Genomic DNA, 20,785 nt, shown 5'->3' on the forward strand with positions numbered 1-20,785 from the left:
GTACATTGAAAAGGGAAATTCTTTGAACCGTAAGAATTCCAAAAGACTTTTGTTCCCCTTTAAATACAGTGCACACAAACATTTTGGTTCTTTTTTTTTTTTAAATATTTTTATTAAGGTTTTTTAACAACACAATTTTTTCCCCTTACAAACAATAACCCTCCCCCCGTAACAAAATAACGCAAATTCTCCCTGAGCAAGATATTTACATCGCTTTATACACTGGCTCTTGGCCGCGCGTACCGTTTCCCCCCCACCCTCCATGCTATCTCCCGCTCGTCCATCCCCTCAAACAGACTCTTGTTCCCCCCCCCCCCCCTCCCCCCCCCACAGGGTTGCTGCTGATCGACCTTCTTCTAACGCTCCGCGAGATATTCTAGGAACGGTTGCCACCGCCTGTAGAACCCCTGTGCAGACCCTCTCAAAGCAAACTTAATTCTCTCCAATTTTATGAACCCCGCCATGTCGTTAATCCAGGCCTCCAGGCTAGGGGGCTTCGCCTTCTCCCACAATAGCAAGACCCTTCGCCGGGCTACTAGGGACGCAAAGGCCAGAATTCCGGCCTCTTTCGCCTCCTGCACTCCCGGCTCATCCACTACTCCAAATATTGCTAGCCCCCAGCTTGGCTTGACCCGGACTTTCACCACCTGGGATATTACTCCCGCCACTCCTCTCCAGAACCCCTCCAATGCCGGGCATGACCAAAACATATGGACATTGTTCGCCGGGCTCCCTGAACATCTTTCACATCTATCCTCTACCCCAAAGAACCTACTCAGCCTCGCCCTCGTCAAATGCGCTCTGTGAACCACCTTAAATTGTATCAGACTGAGCCTGGCACACGAGGAGGAGGTATTAACCCTACCCAGGGCGTCGGCCCATAGCCCTTCCTCAATCTCCTTCCCCAGCTCCTCCTCCCATTAACCTTTCAGTTCTTCTACTAGCGCTTCCCCCTCTTCTTTCATCTCTTGGTATATTTCCGACACCTTGCCCTCCCCGACCCATACCCCCGAGATCACCCTATCTTGAACTTCTTGTGCCGGGAGCAACGGAAATTCCCTCACCTGTCGCCTCACAAAAGCCCTCACCTGCATATATCTAAATGCATTTCCCGGGGGTAACTCAAATTTCTCCTCCAGTGCCCCTAGGCTCGCAAATGTCCCGTCAATGAACAGGTCCCCATTCATCTTATCCCCGCCCGATGCCAGCCTTGGAACCCCCCTCCATCTTCCCCGGGACAAACCGGTGGTTACCCCTGATCGGGGACCACACCGATGCTCCCATTGCACCCCTGTGTCTTCTCCACTGGCCCCAGATCTTTAGTGTTGCCGCCACCACCGGGCTTGTGGTGTATTTTGTCGGCGAGAGCGGCAGCGGTGCCGTTACCAACGCCCCCAGGCTCGTTCCTTTACAGGACGCCATCTCCATCCTCTTCCATGCCGCCCCCTCTCCCTCCATAACCCACTTACGGATCATCGCCACATTTGCTGCCCAGTAGTAACTCTCTAGGTTTGGCAAAGCCAACCCTCCTCGGTCCCTGTTGCGTTCCAAGAACCCTCTCCTAACCCTTGGGGTCTTATTTGCCCACACATACCCCATAATACTCCTACCTACTCTCTTGAAAAAGCCCTTGGTGATCACAATGGGGAGGCACTGAAACACGAACAAAAACCTCGGAAGGACCATTTTGACCGACTGCACCCTACCCGCCAACGAGAGCGGGAGCATGTCCCATCTTTTAAAATCCTCCTCCATTTGCTCCACCACCCTCGTCAAATTCAGTTTATGTAGGGCCCCCCAACTTCTGGCTATCTGGATCCCCAGATACCTAAAACTCCTCTCCGCCCTCCTCAGCGGTAGGTCCCCTATCCCTCTTTCATGGTCCCCTGCCTGTAATACAAAAAGCTCACTCTTCTCTACATTAAGCTTGTAGCCCGAAAACTCTCCAAACCCCTTCAGAGTCTGCAAGACCTCCACCATTCCCTCCATTGGGTCCGCCACGTATAGCAGCAGATCATCCGCATATAGCGATACCCGATGCTCCTCACCCCCGCGGACTATCCCCCTCCATTTCTGAGACTCCCTAAGTGATATGGCCAAGGGTTCGATCTCCAATGCAAACAACAGGGGGGACAGGAGGCACCCCTGTCTCGTCCCTCGGTACAGCTGAAAGTACTCTGACCTCCGCCGGTTTGTCACTACGCTCGCCACCGGGGCGCTGTAAAGGAGCTTAACCCATCTAATGAACCCTCCCCCGAACCCAAACCTGCGCAATACCTCCCAGAGGTACTCCCACTCTACTCGGTCAAAGGCTTTTTCCGCGTCCATAGCTGCCACTATCTCCGCCTCTCCCTCCTCCAATGTCATCATTATCACGTTTAAGAGCTGCCGCACGTTGGTATTTAACTGCCTGCCCTTTACGAATCCCGTTTGGTCCTCGTGAATCACCCCCGGGACACAGTCCTCAATCCTAGTGGCCAGTACCTTCGCCAATAGCTTAGCATCCACATTGAGGAGCGAAATCGGCCTGCACGATCCACACTGCAGTGGATCCTTGTCTCGCTTTAGGATCAGGGAGATTGTCGCCTCCAACATTGTCTGGGGCAGGGTTCACTCCTCTTTTGCCTCGTTGAAGGTCCTCACTAGTAGCGGGGCCAGCAGGTCCACATATTTTCTGTAGAATTCCACCGGGAACCCGTCCGGCCCCGGGGCCTTCCCCACCTGCATGCTCCCCAAACCCTTACTCAACTCCTCCAACCCAATTGGTGCTCCCAAACCAACCGCCTCCTGCTCCTCCACCCTCGGGAACCCCAGCTGGTCCAGGAATCGCCTCATCCCCCCTTCCCCCCCTGGGGGCTGGGATCTGTACAGCTCTTCATAGAAGTCCTTAAATACCTTATTTATTTTCGTTGCACTTCGAACCGTGGCTCCCCTTCCATCTTTGATTCCCCCTATTTCCCTCGCTGCCGCCCTCTTACGGAGCTGGTGCGCCAGCATTCGACTAGCCTTTTCCCCGTACTCATAAGTCGCCCCTTGCGCCTTCCTCCACTGTGCCTCCGCCTTGCCCGTGGTCAGCAGGTCAAACTCCGTCTGGAGCCGTCGCCTTTCCCCAAGTAATCTTTCCTCCGGGGCCTCTGCGTATTTCCTGTCCACCCGCAAGATCTCCCCCACTAGCCTCTCCCTTTCCATTCCCTATATCTTCTCCCTATGAGCCATGATGGAGATCAGCTCTCCCCTGATCACCGCCTTCAACGCCTCCCATACCACCCCCACCCACACCTCCCCATTGTCGTTGGCCTCCAAGTACCTTTCGATACACCCCCTCACCTTCCCACACACCACCTCATCGGCCAGCAGTCCCACATCCAGCCGCCACAGCGGGCGTTGGTCCCTCTCCTCTCCCAGCTCCAGTTCCACCCAGTGAGGGGCATGGTCCGAAACGGCTATGGCCGAATACTCCGTCCCCCCTACTCTCTGGGTGAGCGCCCTGCCCAGAACAAAGAAATCTATCCGGGAGTAAGCCTTATGCATGTGGGAGAAAAAAGAAAGTTCCCTGGCCTGCGGTCTTGCAAACCTCCATGGGTCCACTCCCCCCATCTGATCCATAAACCCCCTAAGTACCTTGGCCGCCGCCGGCCTCCTTCCCGTCCTTGATTTGGAGCGGTCCAGTGCTGGGTCCAGCACCGTATTGAAGTCCCCTCCCATTATTAGTCCTCCTATCTCCAGGTCCGGAATGCGTCCCAACATGCGCTTCATGAATCCAGCATCATCCCAGTTCGGGGCGTATACATTTACCAACACCACCCACGTTCCTTGCAACCTACCACTCACCATCACATATCTCCCTCCATTATCCGCTACGATAGTCTTGGCCTCAAATGACAACATTTGGTTCTTTTTAAGGAACGTATGCATCCTGTGAACATTTAATTTTAACCTTTTGTCTACCTAGAAATTGCTGTCTCAACCCTAAGTCCTTCACAGTGGCCTGAGAGAAGTGTTCTTCAAAACTATGAAAACCTTGTAAGAATCAGACAGAAATCCAGGTAAACCATGCTTAATTGTATTTTATTTAATTGGAGAGGTGCCAGTCTTGTTCAAAACTTTGTTCATTTTCATTGCAAAAGCTGTCTACTTTTCAAAATACTCAAAATATTTTTCGAAATGCTAGGATTAATGGTTTTTGAGCTCTCTTGCTGACTCTGAGGTTATGAAGTGCTTTCAGGCCCTGTTTAAATCTAAATTCAATATAGAATGTGCAGGGGTGTGATCAAAGATTACCTGAAGATTATTCTGAAGTCAAATGTTAACAAAGGGTGATATTGTTCACGTAGCTCTTGTAAATGCACAAATTCAATCACTGCACCTTGTTATGAATTTGGAGCTGCCAAAGATACCTTAGTGGCATCAGGGCTATCGGTTGTTGCCCGTAGCAGTCTTGTATGTGGATCCACCTGTTCAGTCGCATCACCGAGGGTTACAACAAAAGGAAAAAGAAAGCCTTGCACCAATGTAGTGCTTTTCACAACCTCAGGAAGTCTCAAAGTGCTTTCTGATGAGTGATGTGCAGTCACTCCTGTCTTGTGGGACACGTGACGACCAGTTTGCACACATCAAGCATATGCAAAGGCAACGTGGTAATGATCAGCTATCCTGTTTGTTATAGTGCTGATTGTGGGACACATATTGGTCAGGCCGCCAGGGAGAAACTCCACTGCTGCTCGTCAAAATAGTCGCATGGATTCCTTTGCATCCAGGTTTAATGTGTCATTCGAAAGACGCTGCAGCACTCCCCTCCGTACTGTACTGGAGTAGTATGGGGCTGGTTTAGCACACTGGGCTAAATAGCTGGCTTTTAAAGCAGACCAAGGCAGGCCAGCAACACGGTTCAATTCCCGTACCAGCCTCCCCGAACAGACGCCAGAATGTGGCGACTAGGGGCTTTTCATAGTAACTTCATTTGGAGCCTACTTGTGACAATAAGCGATTTTCATTTCATTTGGAGTGTTAAATAGATTTTTGCACCCAAGTTCTGGAGTGTCACAACCTTCTGATTCTGAGGCAAGAGTCGTGGATGATATTTGTGATGTGGATAATCATACCTTTTGCACTGGCATTTCTTTAATCTTGCCAAAGACAAACTAAAAAAATATATGGCGAGGTGAAACTTGATGTGAAATGTCACTGTCAGTCTACTCAGTAGATGAATATATGTAACCATTAGGATTTCATCATTACAGCTTGATCTCACAAAGTTACAAAAATTGCAACATGGGGAGTTTTCTTACTTGTGCGATGTTGCAAGGGGCTGAGGATCGTGATAGGCAGGAGAAGAAGAAAGACAGTAAGAGGGGTAAAACACACCATGGCTAAGCAAGGAGGTTAAGGACAATATAAAGGAAAAAACTAAGGTGTACCATGTTGCAAAGGCCAGTGATGGGCTAGAAGATTGGGAAATAAAAAGAGCTACTGTAAATTACGGAAGAAAACAAGCACAAAATATCAATAAGGCAAAACTTTCTCTAAGTACCTAAAAGGGAAGAGAGTCGCTAAAGTGAATGTTGGTCCCTTGGAAGATGAAACCGGAGAATCAATATGGGGAATACAAATGGTGGAGATGCTAAATCAATATTTTGCCTCGGTTTTCATGGTGGAGGGCACGAGTACCATTCCTATAGGAACAGGTAATAGAAACGGTGTAACTTAGAACAATCAGCAACAATAGGGAAAGGGTACTCAACAAAATTATTGGGATTGAAGGCAGACAAGTCCCCAGGGCCTGACGGCCAACATCCTAGGGTATTAAAGGAAGTGGCAGTTGAGATAGTGGATCCATTGATTATAATATTCCAAAATTCCCTGGACACAGGAAAGGTTCCAGTGGATTAGAAAAATGCTAATTCAGAATGGGAGAGGGGAAGAATGTAGGAAATTACAGATCAGTGTGTTTAACATCTGTTGTTGGGAAATTGTTAGAATCCTTTCTTAAGGAAGTAATATCAGGACATTTGGAAAGTCAAAACGCTATCTCTCAGAGTCAGCATGGCTTTATGAAGGGTAAATCATGTTTGACTAAGAGTTCTTTGAAGATGTAACAAGCCAAGTGGATAATGGGGATCTGATAGATGTAGTATATCTGGACTTGTGGAAGGTGTTTGATGAGGTGCCGCATAGAAGATTAATACACAAAGTTAGATCACATAATTTATTAGCTTGGATAGAAGACTGGCTGACAGACAGAAGACAGAGTCGAGATAAATGTTTTTTTTTCTGAATGGCAAAATGTAATTAGTGAGGTTCCGCAGGGTTCGGTCCTTAGGCCCAACTATTTACAATCTATATTAACGACTTGGATGTGGGGAGAGGAAACTGACTCTTGGAGAGCAGAGAGAGGGGGGGGGGGGGGGGGGTGGCCTGACTGGACTTCTTAGTCATGTGTTATGGTATTCAATCCAGCAGCCTGGTACATGGAGGTATAAATGTGATTGGGCAGCCGAATGTGGCAGCCACTTTGGGAACGATCGCTGGGATTCTGAAGGAAATGGCCTTAATTTTGAAACAACTTGCATTTCACAATGGTACATTTAGAATGTAACCAGTGAATTTCTGTAAGGACACTAATAAATGCAGATTGCAGTACTGACCTTGTTTTACACAATACAGAACTGTTACTTTGTGCAAAAAATATGATCATTTAAATCTTTTGTTTCATAAGTTTCCTGGGAACTTCGGCCCAGAAACATGGAGTTTGCATGTGGTGCGGGAAATTGGGCTATTTGAACAAAGCACTGCAGCATGCTCTTCAGTTGAAATTGAGAAAGATTAAAAATACTTTTAACTAATTTACTTTATTAGTAAAAAAAATCAAATGTGCTGAGTTTTGACAGAAAATATTTGCTCGACCTTATAAAGTTTCCAAGCTAGAGAAATATAGAAATCTAAACCAGAGCTAGACAGAACAGAAACTGAATACTTGCCAGTGTTAATGTGATGTGCCGCAAAATGTTCTTTCAGATGGGAATGTTAGGATCCCGGACCAGACCCCAACGTTTGTTGGGACTTTTTAAAAAATGTTTTATTCTAAACAATGCAAAAAATTTCACAAACATGTAAAAAAAACACTCTGATATATTACCGACAGTTTGTAACTTTTTGTTTTTGCAAATTAACTATTATAAGCCTCGGAACCTCTAGTCTTCCCCCCCCCACACACACACAAATGCATGTCAAGCCCAGATAACAATAATACCAGTTCTGTACATCATCGCCATTCATTATCCCCAAACCATTCTTTCTCACAAAGTCATTCACCTACTGCAGCGTATTAAAATAGTGTTCTCTGTTCTTGAACGTGACCCATAGTTTGGCCAGGTACAGCATGCCAAGCTGGACTTTGCTCCTAAAGAGCAACGCCTTGGCCTTGTTAAAGCCCACTTGACTTTTTGCCAGGTCGGCCCCAATGTCCTGGTGGATACATATGGAATGACCCTTCCAGCTACAGATTCGCTTCTTCTCCAAGTATTTATGCAACTGATCAATTACCGCCCGTGGTGGATCTCTGGCTCTCGGCTTCTGCCGCAGCGACTGATGGGCCCGATCCACGGGGGGGTCACGAAAAACCCCTCCTGACCACCTCACAAACATCTTGGTCACGTATTCAATGGTACCTTTGACGCGTGGATCGATTCTCCTGGTTGTCCATCCTGACCTTCAAATCTTTGTGGGCCTCCACCAGCTTTGATATCTCTGCCTCTAAAGAGACAATCCCGCCCTCTCCATCTCCTGAATCGATACACCTTGCCACTCCTTTCGCTGCTCCACCCTTTCCATCTCCCTGTGAAGAGGAGCTACCTCCACCTCAATCGCCTTGGACAGATCCTCCTGCCTGTGCTTTTTGAATTCACTAATGATGAACTCCATTAGGAGCCACGACGGTCCTCTGAATCTTGAACGGGGTCTTTGTTCGATTTAAGTCTTGATTTTAACCCACCAACATCCCACATCGGAGGAGAAACCAACTAACTTCAATTACTTTATTCTGCTTCCCACCAAATCACCTGTTTACCGGGTAAATGGGGGAACAAAACCATGGCCACCACCGGAAGTCGAACCGGAAGTTTGTTAGGATATCAAACAAGAACCCCAAACACAGATTTTAAAAACTTCGCTCCAGGATTGATGCCACTGACAAATGGGGATATGGTGTATTAAAACAAACTATTATTAACACAGGATTAAACTACAGTAACGTCACAGAAAAGAGCTTACAATTAACAGTTAAACAATTCTTAACAATAAAAGGAAACACTTAAACTTCTAACTGATACCTTCACCACCTCCAATTAAGCAAAGCCTATCACAGGTCAAAAGTCACTTAGAAATAAAGTTAGCAAACACAGGATTGTGTGCTGTACACTTGCTGTACACTTAAATAGAGATTTCTTGGGAAAACTGTTTGTAGAGAAAGAGATCCTTTCAGGAAACAGCCTACAGATCTTTCTGTCTGTGTCGAGCTATTGCTTAACCTGACAGCTTTGATCCGACTCCGATCCCCTCACCTGCTTACCTAGCTCTAAACACAATGGGCACGACCTATCGTCCCCGTCGTGCTCGGCTGGGGATGTAAAGATGACGAGTTGTGCTCGTCTGTGCAGGAAATCAGTCTAATGTAGCCTCAGCGGGGCGTTCCTCGCAGAGTTCCCATTTAATAGCAGGGTCATTGCCGGCATTGCAAGCGCATGGAAACACACCACGCACACACACCCAAAACAGGACTTTTCCATTAAATCACACCCATAGTCTCAAATTATCTATTCTCCAGGAAATCTCCACCAATCTTAACACAGTTCCATTAGGCCGTATATAGGTATACAATTACGTGGTTGGAATACATGATTATCTCACTTTTACAACATCTTAATTTCACCTTTTACAGACACAGAGTCTGCCTATATGTTAAACCAGGATTTTTAAAATCATTGCTGCAACAAATATAATACAATCTATGGGAAAAATCCCTGTATTCATCACAAGAACTAGCTTTTATTAACTGCATTATTTGAGCACATTATTAATTATCACATTATTATTGGAGGCTTAGATGCACTTTCTAAATGGGGAATAGCTAGATACAGGGTTGATCCAGAGACTTGCGGTCTAGATACACTGATCATTATTTTCTGTACCCACCCATGACATCCTGATTAAAAAGGCTAATGGAATGTTCACTTTGATATCTAGAGGAGTAGAATAAAAGATGTATTTCAACTATGCAAACCCCAGGCTTCCAGTGGCAGCCATGGAGTAAGTGGTCATCACAAGGTGGCTCCTTCCTGAGGTCCGATTTTATAAAAAAAAAAAAAAAAAAATGAAAATGAAAATCGCTTATTGTCACAAGTAGGCTTCAAATGAAGTTACTGTGAAAAGCCCCTAGTCGCCACATTCCGCCGCCTGTTCGGGGAGGCTGGTACGGGAATTGAACCGTGCTGCTGGCCTGCCTTGGTCTGCTTTAAAAGCCAGCGATTTAGCCCAGTGAGCTAAACCAGCCCCAGGGTACCAGACGAGGAGTGTCAAATAAGGGGCACTCTTCAGAACAGGAGGCTGTGCGTGGCGCAATAGGATAAAAGGTGGCGGAGAGACCTCGGGCTTTGTTACTAGCGCTTTGTTACCTGCACAATGGTCGATGGAGCAGCTGGTCAAATTCTTTGCAGCCAAGTTTAAAAAACAGAGTTTAAAAAACAGAGACCCTGGCAAAGGCGGCAGAGCCGATTCGGGCTGCCATGGAGAGAGTGGGGCAGAGGCTGGAGGTGCCGAGCGCGCCGATCCAAAAGATAGAGGAGACGGTGGCTGTCAGTGGAAGATCGAATTGCCTCACTTGAGGCCGATGATGGCGAATGGCCAGAAAAGGGAGAATGTCGAACTTGGAGAACTGTTCAAGGAGGCAGAACCTGAGGATCATGGAGCTGTCCGACGGTATTTAGGGAACGAGGACCACAGAATATGTGGCCAAAATGTTCCAGAGGTTGGGAGGGGAGGGGGTATTTGACCACCCACCTGAGGTGGATCGGACACACCAGGCGTTGAGGAGGAAGCCGAGAGCGGGGGAGCTGTCGTTGGCAATTATCGTGAGGCTGCACTGGTACCTGGACTAAGAGAAGATCCTGAGGTGGGCGAAGGAGATGCAGGAATACACTTGGGAAGGCCATGCGGTTCGTATTTGGGCTTGGGAGCAGAGCTGACTAATCAAAGGGCCAGGTTCAAACTTCTGTCTACCAGGAAGGCAGTGGGGCAGTTGCGCTGGATTAGAGGGGCATTTTACAAGCACGGGAAGAAAGTCAGTTGGCTGCTCACACACCAGTTGAGGCAGTGGCGCGGGAGATCGGGCAGGTAAGAGACCCGGAGGGAGCAAGGTGGTCACTGAGCCGGGTAAGGTGAATGGCGTGTTTCAGGCCTTCTACAAAAGGACTATCCAGGTTGGAGCCACTGGGGGAAGGGACCTGGGCATGAGGCAGTTCTTTGATTCCCTAGTGGTAGAGGAGGAGAAGGTGCAGGGGCTGGGTGCTCCGGTGGGGTTGAAGGAAGTGATGAGGTGTATAGGCTGGATGCAGTCTGGGAAGGCCCCGAGTCTGGATGGAATCCCAGCGGAATTCTATAAAAGGTTCGCCACGGAGTTGGGGCCTGTCCAAGTGGAAATGTTTAACGATTCGTTTAATAAGAGGGACCTTCCACACTGACACAAGCATCAATTTAACTTATTTTCCAGAGGAGTTTAGGTCATATCGTCCAATATCTCTTTTGAATGTGGATACAAAATTGTTGGCCAAGGTGCTGGCAATGCATATGGAGGATTGTGTGCCGAGACTGGTAGGAGAGGACCAAACAGAGATATTGAAGGGGCGACAGCTTTCGTCTAATATTAGGCGGTTACTAAATGTGATGATGATGCCCCCGAGGGGTGAGGAGACAGAGGTGATAATATCTATGGATGTGGAGAAGGCGTTGGACTGGGTTAAGTGGGATTACTTGTTTGATGTATTGGGGCTGTTTGGCTTTGGGTTGGTGGGTTGGATCAGGATGTTTTACAGGGCTCCCACGGCTAGTGTATTGAACATAGAACATACCTTTTATACTCCTGCCTTTTTCCTTCAGCTGCCTTTATTTTTCCACAAAGAGACTGTTACAGAATCATAGAAGCTCACAGCACAGAAGGAGGCCTATCGGCCTATTGTGCCTGAGACAGCTCAAGAGCAGTCCAATTAGCCCCACTGCCCCTGCACCTACAGCCTGGTTCTACATAGAACATACAGTGCAGAAGGAGGCCATTTGCCCCATCGAGTCTGCACTGACCCACTTAAGCCCTCACTCCCACCCTATCCCCGTAACCCAACAACCCCTCCCAACCTTTTTTTTTGGTCACTAAAGGCAATTCACCATGGCCAATCCACCTAACCTGCACGTCTTTGGACTGTGGGAGGAAACCGGAGCACCCGGAGGAAACCCACGCAGACACGGGGAGAACGTGCAGACTCCGCACAGACAGTGACCCAGCAGGGAATCGAACCTGGGGCCCTGGCGCTGTGAAGCCACAGTGCTATCCACTTGTGCTGCCCTATGTATGAACAATACAAGTTTGAGATATTTCTGTTTGCACCGGGAACAAGACACGGCTGCCCGCTGTCCCCGTTGCTTTCTGCATTGGCGATGGTGCTTCGGGCTTCAACGGGGTGGGGGGTTATAGAGAGTGTAGCGGGGGGGGGGGGGGGGGTTGGAACACCAAGTGTCCCTGTACAAAGTGACTTGCTGCTGTATGCCACAGAATTGATGGTGAGCACGGATAGGATTGTGGGGGTATTGACAGAATTTGGAGCATTCTTAAGATATAAGCTCAATGTGGGAAAGAACGAGGTGTTCCTAATTGATGCTCGGAAGCAGGGGAGGGGTTTGGAGAAGTTGCCATTTTGGCTGGTCATGTCGAGCTTTCCACATCTGGGAACAAGGCTGACGCATAGTTGGGCTCAGTTGCATAAATTGAATTTTGGTAAACACTACCTCCTCGTGTGCAAGATTGAGCCTAATCCAATTCAAAGTGGTGCATAGAACGCACATGACACTATCACAGATGGAGAATAAATGTGGGCAGTGTTCAAGAGGGCTGGCAAACCACACTCGTGTTCCGGTCATGCCCGAAGTTGATTTAGTTCTGCGAGCCTTTTTCGGAGGTTATGCCGGAGATTTTGCGAGTGAGGGTGGCCATATTCAGGCTGTCGGAGGAGGATCCGTGAGCGTAGGTGTGGAGAGAGGCTGACGTGTTGGCCTTTGCCTCCCTGACAGCCCGGAAGCAGACCTTGTTAAGGTGGCGGACTCCGCTGGCACCCAAAGCAGCAGGGTGGCTTGGCAGAATTCTTACGTTTGGAAAAAATAAAATTCACCATTATGGGGTCAGAAGAAGGGTTCTTCTCGATGTGGAGGTTGTTCATTGGCTTCTTTAAGGAATGGTAGACGTCAGTGGGGGAACGTTTTGTTTGGAGTTATCATTGTTTTTATGTTATAAGTAGAAAGTGGGGCATGTGGCCTGTTAGGAGGGATGGAGGGGTTTGTTTTGTGTTATGGCAAGTGTATTAAGATAATAGATTCCTGTGTTTTGTATATAAATTGAAAATGCCTTGAATAAAAAGAGTTTTAAAAGATTTTTAAACACTATAGAAACCTCCTGGTTAGACCACACCTGGAGTACCATGAGCACTTCTAGGCACCACACCTTGGGAGGAATATATTGGACTTCAAAGGAGTGCTGTGTCGACTTAATAGAATGATACTTCTATTAAATACTGCAAGGGCTAAACTGTGAGGTAATATTAAACAAATTGTTTTTATTCTTTGGAAGTTAGAAGGTTAAAGGGGTGATTTGAATGAATCTTTCAAGATATTCATGGGAATCTTTCAAGATATTAAGGGGAACTATTTCCACTGGCTGTGGAGTCTGGGCTCAGGGGCATTATCTAATGAGTGAAATTAGGAAACATTTCTTCACATGAGGGTGCAACTCTCCCTTTATTCTTTTGGCTATACTTTATTATAGATTGATTAATATTGCTATGATGCTTAACCCAATAGAAAGTTCATGAGAGATAAACAATTGAAATAGAAGTGAATTATTACTGTAACTTTCTGTAGTTGAAGTTTAAGTATATATATCACAACACTGACTACACTATACAAGTTGGATGTGAAGTGCTTTGGTATATCCTGAGGTTATAAAGGAAGTGATAGAAATACAAGCGTTCCCTTTTAACTGGTATGTTTCATTTCTAACTATTTATATTTGCACCTAGGGTTGGTTCCATATTGACAAGCTCGTCTGAGATTCTACTGGGACTCAAGGATAGCCAAAGAATACTTCCAGTTCAGTTGGATGCCAAAGAGCTGCTGAAGTATTTTACCCCGGAAGGTTTTCCCATTGCCGAGCTCCAGCCTTTACTGATACAGAGAGGGTGAGCAACGTTTTGCTTCTCCATTTTTCTTCCAATTTGGGAAGAAATTAAAATGGTGTGATGTAAAATCAGCTTCCAAAAGTGGACTAATTTCATCGCAGGCAAGAAGAGTTGAAAGATTTCCTTGTGTGCTAAAATATTACATCAGATTGGATCAGGAACTAGGGAATAGATATCTGGCGTCTTTGGGGAGAAGGCAGGAGAATGGGCATGATAAAAATATCAGCCATGATTGAATGGCGGAGCAGACTCGATGGGCCGAGTGGCCTATTTCTGCTCCTATGATCTAATACTGAGCAAACGACACACCGTCAGGAGGGGTTGGAAGGGGGATACAAACTAGTGAGGACAAAAACAAGTGTGTAATTCTTAGCATTTGAAGGAATCTTCCAATATCATACAAGATGATGGAATACTGCAATTTGGAATCGTTCAGATCTATGTTTTCTGATCATTTCTGCCTCTGCCAACTATTTTCTGATAATGCAGTTCCTAATTTTCTCCAAAATAGTTTGTCAGTACTGAAAAGCTGGCCTTTGATGTTGTACGGGAGTTAACGGGTGTTTAATGTAAATTTATAATATATTTGTAATATTTTATACTCCAGATATAATTTCAAAAAAATGTAATCTGAGAAATTTTGAAGAGAAGTGATGCTTAGCTAATGGTTTCTGGTGCGCTCCTGCACGCTCGCTTTTTAAAGTGGTGCTTTTATCCCATTTTTGTACAACTGATTATTATTCAAAATCACTTTTTAACTTGATCTAGTATGTTTACAACTATTGCTTAGAATTATCATGTATTCTGCAGATATGATTGAGAATTTTTTGAAAAGTTAAAATTGTTCAAAACAAAGTTGTCAGGGCACAAACCAGCATTGTGCTTCTTAACCGATAAACCTTCTCGTTTTCAGTGAAAATGAGTTTCCACTGACTCCGGAAATGACTGTACAGAAGCTGAAAAATTTGCCGTTTGAGAAGGCTACAGAATGCTATTACCATGGCGTTGAGTGAGTATGGTGTTCCGAAGGCTCACATAACGTAGCACATAACGAATACTTGCTTCAATTGCATAGAACCTTGGTTCAACTGCACCTGGAGTATTGTGAACAGTTTTGGTCGTTTTACCCAAGGAAGGATGTACTTGCCATCAAGGGAGTGCAGTGGAGGTTCACCAGTCTAATTCCTGGGTTGACAGGACTGAAGCGATATTCAGGAGACTGGACCTGTAGCCTCAAAGAGTTGAGGTGAATGGAAAGAGAAGGAGGGACCCGTGTTCGATTCCTGGCTTGGGTCACTGTGCGGAGTTTGCACGTTCTCCCTGTGTCTGTGTGGGTTTCCTCCAGGTGCTCCGGTTTCCTACCACAAGTCCCAAAAGACGTGCTTGTCAGGTGAATTGGACATTCTGAATTCTCCCTCTGTGTACCCGAACAGGCGGCGGAATGTGGCGACTAGGGGCTTTTCACAGTAACTTCATTGCAGTGTTAATGTAAGCCTACCTGTGACACTAGTAAAGATTATTATTATCATGGAATTGAAACTTGCAATATTCTTAGGAAGTTAGATAGGATAGAATGTTATCCCTGGCTGGGGGAGAGGTCTGGGGTTCTAGGATTAAGGGACACAGTCTCAGAATAAGGGGCAATTTATGACTTGGATGAGGAAAAATTTCTTCACTCAAGAGGGTGGCGAATCTTTGGAATTCTCTACCCCAGAAGGCTGTAGAAGCTCAGTCATTGAGTATGTTCAAGGTAGGGATCAATTGATTTGTAGATACTAATGACATGAAGGGGATAGTGCAGTTAAATGGTGGTGAGGTACACGATCACCCATGATGTGGTTGAATGGTGGAGCAAGTTCGAGGGGCTGAATGGCCTACTACATGTCAAATGTAACCTTCATTTTTTATCATAAGTAAGAAACGTTGCCAAATAATTTGTGTAAGCTGGAGGTAAATGCCAAAGTAGCCTGCTGAACTGCAAATTAAACTGCTACACTAAACCACAACTCCTACAATTAAAAATAACTCATTTAACAGAACAAAAATGTATGACAGTTCTGATGAAAGGTCACAAATCTGAAATGTTAACTCTGTTTTTCTCTCCACAGATGCCATCTGACCTACTGAGTATTTCAGCATTATCTGTCTTTATCTCAAATTTCCAGCATCCACAGTATTTTAGTTTTGTACCTGTATACAGTAGTTCTGAACCTTTGTGTTATTAGGTTCCTGCCTCTGTTTTTAATCATCCTTTTTTACAAAATGATTTACGTTGAATTCTTGTTGCCTTGAGCCACATTGAGATAGCAAGCGACTTGCGCATCTCTGCTCTCAGCAGGTTATCACATGCTACTGTGCCCTATGCACTTGCTTGAAGGATATGTAAGAAACTGTATAAACACTACGGTATTAGTTTCTTTTCTCATCAATATGACAATTTTCTTTGACATCTAGTCTTTCCCAACCTCAGCTCAGGTGTGGAAACCTGTTTTAGTTAGTGTCCAAACAAAGGTCCTCTTCTGCTACCTCCTCCCATACCACCTCAGTGTGAATGTATTGTCAAAGCCTCCGGTTTGACGGCATTTCAGAACACATTACCAGACTCCATTGCTAAATTCATCAGCAGCTCGGCAGTGGCTAATGAAAATTAATAGCTGATGGGACTAAACAAAGTGAGAACAGAAAAGACTAATGTTGCTCCCCCCTCAAAAAAAACCCACAATTAGACTGTACTACAGCCCTAAATCGCTTACTTCTCCAAAAGGCAATCCAGCCGCCACTTGAATTTGATGAAAACTGTATCCCTCCAATGCCTGCCATGGCAGACTTTCACAAATTCACCACCTTCTCTGTAAAAGTGTCCTCATTTAAATAATCCCCCTGTTCCCTGCTCTGAGTGCCATATATAGGATTGTGGTGACGTCCAACATTTATCCGTACTACTTGGAATCCTGAAAATTATGACAAGTTTATAGAAATTCCTTGTTTCTGAGGCGTCTCCTTATTACCAAGGTCTCTACCCTCTATTATTTTAGATTTAAATAAGCTGTCTTGTCAGATGATACTCTGGGTAAACCAGCTTACATGCCCAACTTCCGGGTGAAACTACTGATATGACTGCCACAGATGCACAATGCATGGCTGACTTGCCAAACTATTGATTTGAGTCTGTAATAGATACTGTGTGAAAAATTGCAGGTATTGCCTGGACAACAGCAGAGCACTGGAAAAAGATATCGGATTTGGGAAGCTTCAATCTCGCCTTATCCGCTATGAAACTAACACAACCTGTTCGAGGGAACAGTGTCCAGTTCTTTATGGATTAAGCCCTCTCCCATCTCCTGCAGTCCTTTCGGAGCCAGGAAGTGTCCCAGATGGGGAAGCTTTACAAAGTGATCAGAAAAATGCTGATGGGACTGCACAAAAGCGGACATCCAGACAGGTGGAGAGTTTCTATCCAAGCAAAAGGTATCACTCAAAATGGGAGTAACAGCAAAGCAATGCTGCAGGCACTCAGCAAGTCAGGTGAAGTATGTAACATCTGAGATGTAGCCCCCCCCCCCGTCAAAGAACTGTGCCTGAGACATGCTCGTTTCTTGGCAGATTCTGCCTGACTTGCTGAATGGTCCCAGCATTTTCACTCTTGTTTCAGATTTGTGGCATAGCAGTATTTTGTAATCTTCCACAGCAGGTAACAGACCAGAATGCGGCCTTCTAGCTGCTAATTTACAACCATTTGTTTATCTGTTTTTGCCCTTCACTGTCATTCCCCTCGCTTTTGTGAGTCATATACTCGAGACACTTTTTGTACCAGTCGCAGAACCCTGCTGCATTATTTAGCACACTTTCTGCCAACATATGTGCTATGTTGCTCATTATAACCCACTTCATCCTGTATCAGACTGCTACTTCATTTTATTAGCTTAGTCTCTGAATTTGATTCCCATTGCTTATGCATGGTTTAAATTTTGTTTCAGTTTTAACTGCTGCATTTTATTTGTATTCTATTTTAGCTAAGCACTTGAATGTTGAGACAGCTCTTGGTTTTGTAAGGCTAAGGGGAGTAATTCAGCCTTCGTGTCGTCAAGTGAGATCTTCCCATCAAAATTGCAAAGTAGAGAACATTGAAAATGAACTGGAAGTCAGGTTAAGAACTTGTAAGCAAAGAAAGAACACTCAACTATCCAACAACTTCAAATTAACTTTGTGACTTTAAACCGACCCCACATTGAAATTGTTTCAGCGGTCTGTTAAACAACTTGCAAGTTGTGAGAAACACAAATTTAGAAAGGAACAGGAATATAATGACTGCGGCACAGAGGCTTAGATTTGGAATAGCCTGACCTTTTGGAGACCGATGGTAACCAAACTGCTGTGTTTCCAGAATTTGTCTTTTGTCTGATATCAGGTATTTCAGATTCAAATAATTGTTTAAAAATATTGAACCAAACTTTCCAGCTGTTATAAAATTGCTGAAAGATCCACACAGCGAGAAAAGAGCAGAAAGAAAAGCGAGACAGTAGGATTTGAGACGTAATGCGTGGAGAAAGATGCCAAATGGTGGAACAGTGGTTAGCACTGCTGCCTCACTGCTCCAGGGGCCTGAGTTTAATTCCGGCCTTGGGTGACTGTCTGTGTGGAGTTTGGACGTTCTCCCCGTGCCTGTGTGGTTTTCCTCTGGGTGCTCCGGTTTCCTCCCATGGTCCAAAGATGTGCAGGTTAGGTGGATTGGCCATGGTCAATGCGTGGGGATAGAGCAGTGGAGTGGACCTAGCTAGAGTGCTCTTTTGGAGGCTCAGTGCAGACTCAGTGGGCCGAATGGCCCCCTTCTGCACTGCAGGGATTCTATGACTCTGTGACTTAGAACCGTACAGGTTTGGATATGCCCATTTAAAACCAATCTCCATTGTGCTGTCTCTCCAGACTTGCCAAGACTGGAAGCACAGAATCGCTCAATTCCCAGTATTCACTACGCACATCACAGGGAGTTGGAAATAATGGAAATCGTTCAGTGGCTGCTTTGCGGGAACACTCACAAAGGCATGCAGCCATTTCTTCCAATAAGGAGTCCACCTGCCAGACACGGAGAATGATAACAAAGCCTGGCCATGAGACTGTGAAAAAGGAATCACGGTCTCAGAAGCACAAAAGGGTAAGTGTCAAGTTACTTTATCACATCAGAGAAGACATTGATTTGGTTCTGTGCTTGTATATCAAACTAAGTATGAGAATGTACAAAACACTGTGGCTAATTTTCATCTGATACAAACTGGCGATGAGCATAGATGGGATATAAAGTTTCAATATAAATAGGACGGGGATCGATCTTACCCAGATTCCGCCATCTTTTCATCCCTTTCTTATTTCAGTCCAAAATTTGGGCTTCACAGCTGTATTCAAAAGAAGATGAGGATTTCCTGGGTACTTATTTTCCAACACATTTCATAGGGTCATGCGTTTCATTGTAAAGTTCACTAAATGTAAATATAAGTTTGTCGACAATTTGTGAGCTTGTCCGTTTGGCTATTTTTTTTCCTTGTGGCAGTCAAGCTTGCATACGCCTTTGTGCCATTTGCTCTTTATTTTTTGCCCTCAGTACCGTTACTGACATTAATTGGAATTCACCGAGCTGGCTGATGTGTTAGAAGAAGAAATGGACTTGTGGGGGGATTCTAGGTGAGGCAAGCTGCCCGATAGCTGATCCTTGCCCACCTGGCAGCACCTGCACCGTGAGCCCTGTAGGTCTGCACTGATATATTGTCACCCTGGTGGAAGTACTTGCCAAAGGAATTGGGGCATCGTGAAGATGCGGAAATGACTGTCTCACAGTTCCGGCCGGGCGTTCTTCAGTTACAGCTCACAGCATGTCATATTCTGTGGTTCTCCATCAAAGAATCAATGACAGAATAACAAGAGGGATCACTCCTCGGCCTTTTGGCTAAGATGAGCGTGAGGTTGGGTATTAATGTCTGGATCTGGTATGTGTCTCTTGTGTGGGACCATGAATTGGATTCAATTTGAATTGTTTTTTGGAGCAGGCAAGGAGCTGGATTCGGGGTTTGCCCCTGTCCACACTCTGAGCCCTGGCTTTGTAACTCTGATAAAGTAATTTTTTAAAAAAAGAGTAACAAGAGGGAGCATCGAATGACTGGCTGCAGCCAATAAGATTCCGGCAACCATTTATTTGCTGGTCATGGTTTGGCTAGTGGAGAATAATCTGTTCAGAGCCTTGGTCAGCAGCGGTGCATAGCTGTGCTATCTGCTGTAAGGACAGCCGTGAACTGCCTAGGGCTGGCATATGAAGGGATGAAGGGGGACAGCCCTGAAGTAGATAGCCGAGCTATCTGCTATAAGGACAGCCGTGAACTGCCTAGGGCTGGCATATGAAGGGATGGTATGTCAGCTCCGACCTGAAACTTGGTTGTATCTCCTCTAAACCTCGCTGTAATGCTAACCCACGGGGTGGAACTGCTCAGTGGTACTGAGGACAATTTCCCTCAAAACCAATCCATCTGGGATTATTTGTTCCATCACTTGTCCATAGACGCGTGCCTGCACCCAGGCTTACCTTTCCTTTCATTTAATCTGCCACTTCTTAATCTACTTGGCAAGGGCATACCTGTACTTGAAATGCCTTTTGACGCTCCAAATTTTTGTTTCTCTGTTATGACCCCAATTCTGTTTAATTGGCCCCAACCCCTTCAAACTTGCTCAAATGCAGCTTCTATCTCCCCCACAGTGCTGTCAATGGTGCTATTCGGACTTGGCCTTTTAGGTACGGTTAATCCTGCTACTGATGAAGAGGGAGCTCTTTGTATTACAGGCAGGGGACCAAGAAAGAGGGATAGGGGACCTACCGCTGAGGAGGGCGGAGGGGAGCTTTCGGTATCTGGGGATCCAGATAGCCAGGAGTTGGGGGACCCTACATAAACTGAATCTGACGAGGTTGGTGGAGCAAATGGAGGAGGATTTCAAAAGGTGGGACATGCTACCGCTCTCGCTGGCGGATAGAGTGCCGTCGGTCAAAATGGTGGTCCTTCCGAGGTTTCTGTTTGTGTTTCAGTGCCTTCCCATCGTGATCACCAAGGCATTTTTTAAGAGAGTAGGCAGGAGTATTATGGGGTTTGTGTGGGCGAATAAGACCCCGAGAGTAAGGAGAGGGTTCCTGGAACGCAGTAGGGACCGAGGAGGGTTGGCGCTGCCAAACCTGGGGAGCTACTACTGGGCAGCAAATGTGTCGATGATCCGCAAGTGGGTTATGGAGGGAGAGGTTCCTAGACTACCTCGCGGAGCGT

The 20,785-nt window shown here is 45.9% G+C and overlaps 1 protein-coding gene across 1 annotated transcript in view; it reads left to right on the forward strand.

The window, feature by feature from the left end:
- The window catches only part of mtbp (MDM2 binding protein), a 103,561-nt gene that overhangs the window by 58,546 nt on the left and 24,230 nt on the right, over nt 1–20,785 (forward strand). The window contains exons 15-19 of the mRNA XM_072466914.1: nt 3,953–4,046; nt 13,332–13,490; nt 14,404–14,499; nt 16,689–16,958; nt 18,414–18,642. Coding sequence (XP_072323015.1) covers nt 3,953–4,046; nt 13,332–13,490; nt 14,404–14,499; nt 16,689–16,958; nt 18,414–18,642 — 848 coding nt within the window. The remainder of the gene's footprint in view (nt 1–3,952; nt 4,047–13,331; nt 13,491–14,403; nt 14,500–16,688; nt 16,959–18,413; nt 18,643–20,785) is intronic.

The sequence above is a fragment of the Scyliorhinus torazame genome, chromosome 11 (assembly GCF_047496885.1).
Source record: "Scyliorhinus torazame isolate Kashiwa2021f chromosome 11, sScyTor2.1, whole genome shotgun sequence".
NCBI classification, from domain to species: Eukaryota; Metazoa; Chordata; class Chondrichthyes; order Carcharhiniformes; family Scyliorhinidae; genus Scyliorhinus; species Scyliorhinus torazame.